This window comes from Apium graveolens, chromosome 11 (assembly GCF_009905375.1).
Source record: "Apium graveolens cultivar Ventura chromosome 11, ASM990537v1, whole genome shotgun sequence".
NCBI classification, from domain to species: Eukaryota; Viridiplantae; Streptophyta; class Magnoliopsida; order Apiales; family Apiaceae; genus Apium; species Apium graveolens.
Window position 1 is genome coordinate 26,860,522 of NC_133657.1, and position 11,380 is coordinate 26,871,901.

Consider the following 11,380-nt stretch of genomic DNA (forward strand, 5'->3'; position numbering starts at 1 on the left):
TGAGATTTTTGCTCCAGTGACACTTTTAGAAACTGTTCGGTTACTACTTGCATTAGCAGTAAAAAACACCTGGCAGGTACATCATTTGGATGTCAAAACAACGTTTTTAAACGGAGATCTGAAGGAAGAGGTTTATGTATCTCAACCTGATGGATTTGTAAAGCCAGGAAAGGAAGGTTATGTTTATAAACTCTTTAAGGCGTTGTACGATTTAAGGCAGGCACCACGTGCGTGATATGCTAAGCTCAACAAGTATCTTGAAGACATGGGATTTGTAAGGTGTCCATACAAGCATGGTGTTTATGTAAAAAGGAAAGGGACTGATTCTCTTATAGTTGGTGTTTATGTGGATGACTTGCTCGTAACTGGTTCAAGTGTTGAACTCATTCAGGATTTTAAGAATCAAATGAACAGCGTTTTTGAAATGAGCGATATGGGAAAATTGTCATATTATCTCGGAATTGAGGTAAAATAAAATGCTGATTTCATTGAGCTGAAACAATCAGGTTATGCAAGGAAGGTGTTGGAAAAGGCATGAATGTCCAAGTGTAATCCATGTAAGTATCCTATGAGTCCAAATGAAATTATTACTAAGGATGAAGAGGGGGAGACAGTTAATGTAACACGTTTTAAGAGATTGGTCGGGGGACTTAGATACTTAGTTCACACACGTTCGGACATTGCATATGCCGTGGGAGTAGTTAGTAGACACATGTAGCGACCTACTGTAGTTCATCTCGATGCTGCAAAACATATTCTGAGATACATACGGGGGACGCTGAATTATGGTCTGGTCTACACCAAGGATGGAGGAAATAATGTACTGACTGGTTACTCTGACAGTGACTTAGCGGGCAACCTGGATGATCGGAAAAGTACAGGAGCAATGGCCTTCTACCTAAATGAGAGTTTAGTGACATGGGTTTCTCAAAAACAACGTTGTGTTGCGTTGTCGTCTTGTGAGGCGGAGTTTATGGCTGCTACAGCAGCGACATGTCAAGGAATCTGGCTTAGGAATGTTTTAATGCAGGTTACAGGCGAGCAACTTGGTCCGGTTGTTATATATATTGATAATAGGTCGGCAATAGACTTGGCCAAGAACCCAGTATTTCACGGGCGGAGTAAATATATTGATATACGATTTCACTTTATTCGGGAATGTATCGAGCAAGGTGATATCGTGGTAAAGCATGTTAGTAGTGACAATCAGCGAGCTGATATCCTGACCAAAGCACTGGTGACTGTGAAGTTTGAGCGGTTGAGAAGACTTCTGGGTATGAAGGAGCTGGACAAACAAGTTTAATCATACGGGGGAGAATGTTGGTTTTTATAATATTAAACTTGTTATTTATTTGTTTTGTTTTGTTTTGCTGTGTGGAATTAGTCTTGTAGCTGTTAGAGTTTATTTCGGTTGTTTGAATAACGTGTATGTAGAGTTTGAGACTTTGTAGGAGTTTAGTTGGCTAAAGGGCTCAGTCCCTGCTTTTTAGGAGTCCAGTAGCTTTTTTTCTTTATATCATTGTATTGCAGTTTCATTGAAATAACACAGTTTTCAGAATACACTTCTGGTTTTTTTTCCGTTTATAAAATCAAACAGTTATACATATAAATATAAACAAGATTCTATGTATGTAAGAGTAATGATGAAAGGCATTTTTTTCCCTTGAATGTTTTTTTTCCCTTGAATGTTTTAATGAAATCAATTAATACATGGTCGATATTTCTAACTTCCAGCTGGTTTGCTAATCTTTTGGGGGAAATTATCCACAGCCAACTTGGCTGGGATACACCAGCCGCGATATTACATTGCGGGCTGCCGCAATGTTTCATTGCGGCGGGTGAGTGCACCCGCAATGAAATAATGCGGCTGCTGTATCCCATCCAACGATGGCTGGGGATCAGTTCCCATCTTTTGGACATATTTAGAATATATATATATATATATATATATATACACCACACATGTGGACACTGTATCTTTTCCCTATGTCAGATTACATTGTTAAAGAGTATAACATAATGTTCGGACCTTTCTCTTAAGGTTTTAGAGTGACTAACATGTTACCAAAGTTCAGTTTAGGGAGAGATTCGGGTTCGAGTCCTCTCCTTCCCAAATCCCACTTGTTTAATTTAATATTTGTTGTTGGTATTTGTATTGGTATTTGGTATATTTATTGTTGTCAATCGTAGTGACGTATGACGTATGATTGAATGAAAGTGTCCAAGAGTATAAGATTTTGTCAGGACCTTTCTCTACCCCCAAGGTTTTAGACGGACCAGTTTAATTTAAATATTTGTTAATCGTATAAGTATTGGTATTGGTATTTGTTAATGGTATGAGTATTGGTATTGGTTGTAAAAAGAAAAGGGTATTTTTCGTTGTCAATCGTAGCGAAATGTATCGGACAATTGAGGGGGAGTGTCGAAAAATATAAGATCTTGTCGGAATTTCCTCTACCACCTTAAGAACTTATAGAGAGTGGTTACATAAGCTCGGTTTAGGTACTACGGTACTTCGGGCCGTATACAGTGATATCGCCTGCATTTCGTTCTATATTGAACAAGTAAAGCAAATTAATGGTGTAATGAAACTCCATTTTTCGCTTCTATAAAATTCCATTTATCGTCTTGGACAGGCTGTTGTTAAACAGTGCAGCAACTCGAGAGAAACGTAGCTGTGTTGTTATGGTCTGGACATTTCAGTTTTACAGCTCATGGGAGTTTAATCAATCATGAGAATTACTTTTGAAAAAGGAGTTATTTCCCTTTAATTTGGTGGTTGGGATATTCATTAGTTGCATTTCTTGTTATTCATGATTAACCTTATCAGCAACAGGAGGACCATTACTTGTTCTCCTGATAATTTCAGTTTCCTTTTCTCCTATGATGAATCTAAATTCCAAATTTTGCTATTTATGTTTTATAGGAATATTGTTGATATTTATTTTGCATTTATTCCTAAAGAAAACCTTTATCGAATTCATGACTTATATCTTGCTTCAGTGGTCCCTTCACTAGATCTGGCTTCCTACACATTTTTTGGAGCAAACTAATTTGTGTGATACACTTGGCTGACAATTTATGATACCTTATTGCTACTGTTGAATAATTTCAAATCTGGCTAAAGTACTTATTTATTTGTATATGTGTGTATTTACTCCTTTATTTACTTGATCTTCTTTTAGGGTTGCTATAAGAACTAAGAAGTGAAATCAAGCAGTGCTGAACAAGATGGCAGGCCGCGTTGTTTAAAATGAAGCTATATTTAATATATGATTCAACATCATATTGATTAATAAAACATCCAATAATTTATAGAAATAAAACACACCGCCAAATAAAATGCATAATGTCAACTACTGGATAATGTCAAACCGAAACTAAAAAAAAAATCATCTGCAACAACTCAAATATCAACTAGTTTCGTGGCTTTAGTCTGCCCTCGTTAGCCATCTTGAAAACGCGTGCTTGTGCTGATGCTTCCTTGTTGGAAGCAAGTGCGGAGACAAAGCGATCTCTAACTTGCTCGGTTGTGAAAGGGAACCTCCTGATCACCATTGAGTTGAGCAAGGCAGCTGTTCCTTCTCTGTAGAGCGCCCCAATGCCATCCATGTGAGTGTTTGAGAGTGCTTGTTCCAGACTGACTTGCGATGCACCAGCTGCTGGAGCACCGTTGCTGGTTAGGCCAAATGCTCCGCCTAGAGTTGTCCCGTAGAATCCGAACAGACCCCATATCAATGTTGGATGATTAATCCAGTAACTGCATTATTCAAAATAATAACATGATGTAGCAGTGCCACATTTACTACGTAATATGATAAATTTAAAGAAAACATGTGTACTTGTAGTTAGTATGACTTACGTGCATGGAAAGGGTGGTGAGTTTGGATTAAATGAAAATGGAGGAGGGGATGAGACACCAGGAATGGTAGGAGTTACTGGCAAGGTTGGACTTCCTGGAGTAGCCGGGTCTATAGGAGTTGCAGGGGTGCCTGGGTCTATTGATGGGCTGGTTGGGGGGCTCCCGTATGTTGGGGTTGAAGGGGTGCCCGGGTCTATAGATGGACTGCTTGGCGGGCTTCCGTATGTTGGTGTTGAAGGGGTACTTGGAGTATCTGTGTACGGAGGACTGCCTCCGGTAGTGGGAGGAGCAGGGTCATAGTGTCCTCCGCTTGGCGGTGTTCCACAGTTAGATGGGGAGCTTCTGTGGCCATGTCCATGTGACGGCCTTCCGTGATGACTACCTCCTGACCCATGTGATGGAGTATGGTGAGAACCTGAAACCACCATATTTTGGTATTAAGCCAACAAATTTGTTATTTTGCATGAATGTGTATTGTATGTTTTGACTAATTAGTAACAACAAACTGATACTCACACTGTATTCCAAAATTAACAACATTCAGCTTGTAAACCATATATAGTACTATGTCTTGTGTGTGTATACAAGTGCTAACTAGTTGAACACAGATAACCCAGATTTATGTACATGATCAGAGTTGTAAATTTCTAAAAGTAGCAAATATCGGAAGAAAAGAAATGATAACAATAATAATAGTGTGAGGATATATGGTATACCTCCTCCATGTGGGTCGTTGCAGCATTTTTTATCTCCAAAACTTTCAGTAGAGACTACAGGAATCACCAAGCTCTGGGAAAGCAGCCCAGTTATCAAGGTGAAAATGAGCAGAGTAGCCTGTTTGCTCTTCTCCTTTGCCATCTCTCTTTACTTGTTTTTTTTCAAATAAGAAGGTAAAAGAAAGAGTGAAGTGAGATGGGAGTGCTGCAGCAGAGTTTATATAAAGCTTAAGGGAGTGAAATAAATATTGACAGGTGAAGTTGTATGTGGTTAGTTGAATGTGTTGCAGGCTGCATTTAAGTACTGTATCCATTTTCTGCTTAACTTTTCTTTTTTCACAAGGGCAACTCTTGGAGTGACGGGTTTTTTGGCCTAAATCTCAGCTTAAATTTGGACCGAGACAACTCCCTCTTTGGTCTAAATTTTGGTTCAAATTTATATATTAATATTTTATTCTTTCAATTATTAATATATTATTATTTTAATGTATTGAATAGTAATTTACATACCTATTAATTCAATTGGACGTGTAATGAATAATATCATATTAATTTCAAACTTAATAAATTTTTTAAACTAGAAAAACATTAAACTGAAACAAGAAAAATGAAAAAAATGTGTTTAATATATTTTTATTATGTAACTATTATATATATAACTGAAAATTAAAATCTATTTAATATATATATATATATAATAACATTCAATCAACAAACTAACAAATATATACAACATAAAAATATAATATTTTATTATTAAAAAAATTTAGGCCTAAATACTAAATATAGGCCGACACTATACTATTCACTGGCCTTGGATAGATTTGGACCGAAATTGATCCGAATTTAGGCGAATCGACCACTCTTGGAAATGGTGCAAGTATTAGTATTAATCAACTGAATTATCTATGTCAATGCTTGTTCCAAAAAAAGCAGTGCAAGCATGTATTCAATATGCAATTAAATTTTCAAGTTCGAAATCTATAGTTCATATATATTGCTTTAATAAGGCAAAACAATAAAGACCTTCTTAGATAGCAGATGAATTTCCAATATCATAGTGTGTACCAGTTTTCATTTTAATTCCTTGGTTGGGGTCACCAAGTCACATATTGATGCATTCATTTTACTCTGTCTCTTCATTCAAATCTGTGGTTTAATGGTAATCAAACTCCATTCCGTGTATTCATACCAAAAACATTACTTTACACGTACTAATGTATGGTAGGATATGTTGTTGTGTACAAAGATCCTATGTGTACTGGAGTAGTGAATTTGGAGAGAGGGTGATCTATTACTATTTACTACTAGTATTTGTCAATATTTGTATAATTACAATGTAATAATGGGTATTATGGGTGTGGCAGATGAGTAGTTGAAGATGGACAATGAGTGAGAGGAAGGTGACATTAAAACTATGGAATGCAGCAGGACGGCAGTAAATGTGATGAAAACAACAGCAACAAGCCAATGTCAATGGATTGAATTCCTTTCAGGGATATAGGCCTTCATGCCTGTAAAGTTTACCCTCACCCTATTAACTTTGTTTGTATTGGGTCAATCTCTCGGAAGGATGACAAAGTACGTCCCAGCCTTCTTTTGAGTGTTGGATTCGAGTTTTCCAGTCAGTGCCAGTTGACAGTTGTTTCTATGATTTATACACTTTTAATTAGCAAAGGTAGGTAGGTACGTCGATACTTCAAATCTAGTCAAATTTAAGTAAATGCTGGAGTATCTTTGAATTTATTTATTTTTCCGGGATGAAGATGAGTGGGTTTGTCAACCATGAAATTTTACAAGAAAATGAGTATAGCAGGTAAATATATACTTTACCTTTTCTCAATTGGTTTCAATATATAGCAGCGAACTAGCCATTGACAAGTCATCAACCCCTCCACGAATGTAATATTCATTACTGGCTAATGTATTTTGGTCAAAATTACGGCATTCATCCATCAAATAATTAGTAATTTCCAGGACAGGACAAAAAAAAATTTACATGGCACAACATATGTAATATTGACAAAAGCAATTCCTTTCAACATTTTCACAAGACACTTTCTGCTATGAAACTGAAACCCAAAGCCTTATCATTCAGCTAAAATAGAATGGTTACTGGCATAGGTGATCACACTCATTGTCCACTCCAGAAATTCTACGATCCTTCAGACTCTGATGCCAAATATGGAGGTACTAGCCAGTGATTGTTCACTGAAACCCATTCTTGGATGATGTTCTAACTAGGGCAAGTTCCAGTTTCTTCACCTGTAGATAGATATGTGTGATATAGGGATAAGCAATAAATATGTCACAGAGAAATACTATCTTGCAAAACCTAACAGTTGAATGCTTCATTGGAATAAGAAGCAATTCTGATATAATTGAGAAATGAAAAGGTAACAAGTTCTGATATCTTTAATTAATAAAAACTTCTTAATACAGATAATTGTTAGCTTGCTACAAACATTGTTCTTATTTCTTCACCAACAACAAGCGGTTCCTTTGTCCATGAATAAATCAGAGTGAGGAATATAAATGAAAACGAACTGACCTGATAAACAATAAAGGCTCCTCGCCAAGTCTTGGTGGGATCGTTAATATATTCAAGAACAATTCAGATTCCTGAATGCAATATCCGTGAAGGTCGATTATCCACCTGCAACAGACATTCATTTTGTCACTCAAATTAACAGTTGCAAATCAAAAAATAGATTTTCTAATAAATTCTACTCAACCAAATTAGTCTTAAAAATATAAATCCAAACTGCTGTCAAATTTCTTCTGCTGATCATCGAAAAGAGGATATTATACAGGTTAGACAAACTTGCCAAAATTCTCGGGTGGAAACTCAAATTTCCCAATACCTTAACATAAATTTCAAGTCAGAATCTCACTACACTTGTCCAATAAAACCATGAAAGAAAATACACATCACACTCCACCAAATAAGGGTTTTAAACTTGAAATGAAAAAAATCGGTCACCATGCTTAAAAACTTTGATTCCAATCTTGAACTTAAGTACTCTTGCTTGCATGCTCATCAAGTTCTATTTCAACAAGTTAAAAACATATGTCAGTCCATTAGAGAAAAGCTAACAAAAGCAAAATAATCAGGGTCATGTATTACGTAAATGAGATGAAAATTTACCAGCAGAAGTGCTAAACACCGTGATACTGCTACCAAAAGACAGATTTATATTCTTGGACTGTAACTACTATATTTATCAGAGAAAACACCTCGTAACCCTTTGTCGCTTTAGAACAACCCAATCGATGTACATTATAATCTGGTACAGCAATATGTAGAGCCACTAAATGCCAACCTTTGTCAGTAGTTGCAACTACCCCCACCCTTCTAAGTTTACAATCTGCACAAATACAGATCTCAATGCTACCCGCCGTACGTTTCTTCAAATTGCATAGATCTTCCATTCCTCTCTCCTTCCGAGCTTTTGTGGTTTCTTAGAGGAAAATAAATCCTCTCAAAAACAATGTTACTCATATGCATATTTAGGTAGTTTTTTCACATAATTCACGTGAGTATTTGCATCTTTGAAGCTGAAGGACTAATGGACAGGTAAAAAAATTCCAATGAACATATATGAAAACCAATTTCTTAACTAGTTGCTGATAATTATATCCAGAAAAAGAAGACAGGGACAAATATCAGGCACTAAAGTTAGCAAAAAAGAAAAAGAAGGCCAGTGCACCCATAATGTACTGGCTACTTCTACACAGGCTTGCCTAACGTATTATGATCAGGCAATTAACAAAGAACAAATCATGACCAGGCCCAACAACTAATAAGTCCATGCTTTCGTTTGTGCATTAATATTATCGCACATTTCCATGTGCTACCAAATTATACTAAAGATTTTCATATTCAATTATATACTTTTAGTTTTCATATAATGCAAATAGATAGATGCACAAGGAAGACAATTTATTTTAACCCTTTATCTGTGGTAGGAGGCTTATGACCAAAAGAAACAAGCGAGCAACATAGACTATCTCAGGTTTACCGTTTATTCATAAGAGCGAGCTACACACAAACCTAAGTGTATTCAACCATTAAAAATCACAATCTGCAAGCTACATTCTATTTCATCTTTTCTTTTTCTCTCTCTATTTCATCTCTTCTTTTTCTCTCTCTATCATATGATACCAACAAGGTACTTGCAGGACTACTACCACATCAATCCACAGCTTTAATGACTAACGTCTCATCACCTGCATATTTTACAGGATATAGAGAAGAGAAGTACAATATCTGAGTAAATACTAAATAATCTATTGCAAACACCCAGTAATTTAATAAGGACACTTCACATAAGAAAGCATCGCGATTTTAAGATATTTTATCAAGGAGACATTTTGTATGCCATAGCTAAACTTTCTACCCTAGTGAGAAAAAGCTGAAACTATCTCTCAGCAATTGGAGAGGATAGCTAAACCAGAAAAGATGACCGAAGACAATACTCTCCTTGTGGAATTTAAATATACACATTCTAGTGCTCAAATTTTTAAAAATAAAATCCATGATACTATAAATAAAAAGAAAATATGAGTTTCTGTTCACCTCCTAAACCCAAATAGAATCCGACCATTACTTTTGAAATTGATCAGTCAGTAGCCCCTACCAGCAACCAAATTATATAATATCACTTGCTAAGTGCTTCCCCGAAATAATTTCCAGCATTGTTCATAGTTTTTCAGATCACTAGAACTCTACATCTTTACCAGTCTGTCTCAATCAACCTGTTGGGGTAATACCATTCTTGGCATGTTGCCGCTTCATTGTAATGTAATTCTTCAGTCAAAAGTAATCGGAAACTACAAACTATTGGTGCATACAAATACAACCCATCATTTGAAGAATAACTACATGAAAGCAGATCAGTTATAATCTTGTACTAGATCAAGCGCCTGATAAGTTATTTAAGCTCAAGCACTTATATTTACCCTCTCTCTGCCGGTCTATCCCCTAATATTCATTTTGGTTGTATAAAAATACCAAAACTTGCACATGACATCATCCTAGACATCATTTAATATTATGTTTCAATTATATCTGCTCTATATGAATATTTGCAACAAAGCCCTTGTATGATGTTGCATCAGGAGACAAAATCGTTGAAACTCTATATTTCTGCTTACCAAGATACATATAAGGCCTTTTCAGAAAAAATAAATCAAGAGATATGAACCTAACAGCGACATCAAACAGAATCCACAATTCAACAGAACTATTGTTGTGTATTATATATAGGATACTTGACATATATAAGAGCAGGATATTATGTTCAAATATTTAAACTCTTCTAAAATTCATACTGCAAAGCATGAAGACTACAGTAGTTTGCAGAACAAGCAGCAAGGCAATTGCTTCTGAGTGCAATCACTATAAGACACATAAGTCATTTGAGCCCTATGCATAAGAAGCAGCAAAAAGTATTCCTCTCTAGAATAAAGCCTCTACAACTCGCCTTCAATCACTCTCCTACATCTAAATTTACCTTCATCATGTGTACCGAAGATAAACAACCGCTACAAGAGCAATAGAACAAGAGGATGCAACCACTGCAGACCAATCAAGATTCAATCCCAAAACTCCATCCTCCCCATGATCATCAACACAACTCCTCTCCAAACCATAATTCCCTCTAATACCATCAAGCGCCTTATCTTTAAGTCCGCTAATCATTTTCTCACTCCCTTCCAACTCCACATGTAAAAGTCCCATTCTACTCTCCATCTCTTTCTTTCTCCTCTCGGATTTCTTCAAAAGCCTTTCCAACTCAATCTTACCGATCTCCAACTCATCTCGCTCCTTATACGACCTCTCCATCACATCCCTCAACTCCTCAACCACATTCTCCAAATCACAAATCTCTCCATCTCTCTTCTCAATCATCAACCTCATATCCTCTACTACCCTAACTTTCTCACTCTTATAAACACTATCTCTCGACTCCAGCGCCTGAATCTTGGTCTCCAAGTCACGTATCCGACAATTGGATTCCCTAACTCCTTCACTATCCTTCCTAATCTTCTCCAACAAACGCATCTTCTCTTTCTCAACAATTCCTAATTTCCTACTCAATTTAAAATCAGTCCGTCGCAACGCCTCCAATGCATTTCTCATCACATCCAATTCAGCATTGGCTTCTCGTAACCGAGTCCTGGACAAAAGTAATTCACCCTGGAGCCTGGTAACCTCATTTTGGAGATGATCAACCCTGGATGATACGGAATGAATAGATTCAATATCTTTATGCAATGATTGATTCAACATTGTGGAAGCTTCGATCTGGGCTGTGAGTTTGTGGAGATTATAGTTCATTTCAAGGTTTTGCTGAGTTAATTTTGATTTTTGTTGGTGTGATGTATGAATTAAATGCATCAATGCTTGAATGTTTGTGTGGGATTGTTCAATCGTAAGACTGGGATCAGACATTGTTATACAACAACACTGTATACACAATCGATACACAAACAAAACCCTAAAACAGGATGTTATTTCGTGGTAATCGAATTTTGGTTCAGATTGTCGCGATACATGGCAAGGGATTTTTATTGTCAGGGGGCAAGGAAAATTTTACTTAACCAGCGCCCGGGCCAGGTATGAGCCTAAAATAATTTATATATATATTTTTTAATTGAAAACTATTAAAAAATATTTTTTTTTACTTTATTTAATATTTTTTCTATAACTTCATAACATCACATTTGATTCTCATAAACCAAATGTTTTATTAGAATTTATATAATAAAATTTGAATAAGTATCTACAATGCCTTCA

The 11,380-nt window shown here is 36.2% G+C and overlaps 2 protein-coding genes across 7 annotated transcripts; both read right to left on the reverse strand.

Moving 5' to 3' along the window:
• Positions 1-3,244: 3,244 nt before the first annotated feature.
• On the reverse strand, positions 3,245-4,782 carry LOC141695065 (uncharacterized). Its single transcript, XM_074499301.1, has 3 exons — positions 4,579-4,782; positions 3,863-4,277; positions 3,245-3,760 (listed from the first exon to the last, which is right to left on the reverse strand). The coding sequence occupies exons 1-3, from the start codon at positions 4,718-4,720 to the stop codon at positions 3,418-3,420; spliced, it is 900 nt and encodes a 299-aa protein (XP_074355402.1). The 5' UTR covers positions 4,721-4,782; the 3' UTR covers positions 3,245-3,417.
• A 1,697-nt stretch (positions 4,783-6,479) lies between these two features.
• On the reverse strand, positions 6,480-11,180 carry LOC141695032 (peroxisomal and mitochondrial division factor 2-like). 6 transcript variants are annotated; one of them, XM_074499260.1, is made up of 4 exons: positions 7,727-11,180; positions 7,562-7,625; positions 7,130-7,234; positions 6,480-6,843 (listed from the first exon to the last, which is right to left on the reverse strand). In XM_074499260.1, exon 1 carries the CDS (start codon positions 11,033-11,035, stop codon positions 10,100-10,102), a length of 936 nt encoding a protein of 311 aa, XP_074355361.1. In that variant the 5' UTR covers positions 11,036-11,180; the 3' UTR covers positions 6,480-6,843; positions 7,130-7,234; positions 7,562-7,625; positions 7,727-10,099. The 6 variants fall into 6 exon arrangements, with proteins under 6 accessions (XP_074355361.1, XP_074355358.1, XP_074355360.1 ...); XM_074499257.1 differs by having other exon boundaries at positions 7,130-7,625; XM_074499259.1 differs by having other exon boundaries at positions 7,562-11,180.
• Between the last annotated feature and the right edge of the window lie 200 nt (positions 11,181-11,380).

What these genes read in the sequence shown, in the direction of transcription:
- LOC141695065 (XM_074499301.1), bottom strand. Translation starts at nt 4,720, where the DNA reads ATGGCAAAGGAGAAGAGCAAACAGGCTACTCTGCTCATTTTCACCTTG. An exon ending in CAACGACCCACATGGAGGAG is followed by an intron (nt 4,278 to 4,578) that starts GTATACCATATA and finishes TGGTGGTTTCAG; the next exon opens with GTTCTCACCATACTCCATCA. An exon ending in TCACCACCCTTTCCATGCAC is followed by an intron (nt 3,761 to 3,862) that starts GTAAGTCATACT and finishes TGAATAATGCAG; the next exon opens with TTACTGGATTAATCATCCAA.
- LOC141695032 (XM_074499260.1), bottom strand. Translation starts at nt 11,035, where the DNA reads ATGTCTGATCCCAGTCTTACGATTGAACAATCCCACACAAACATTCAA.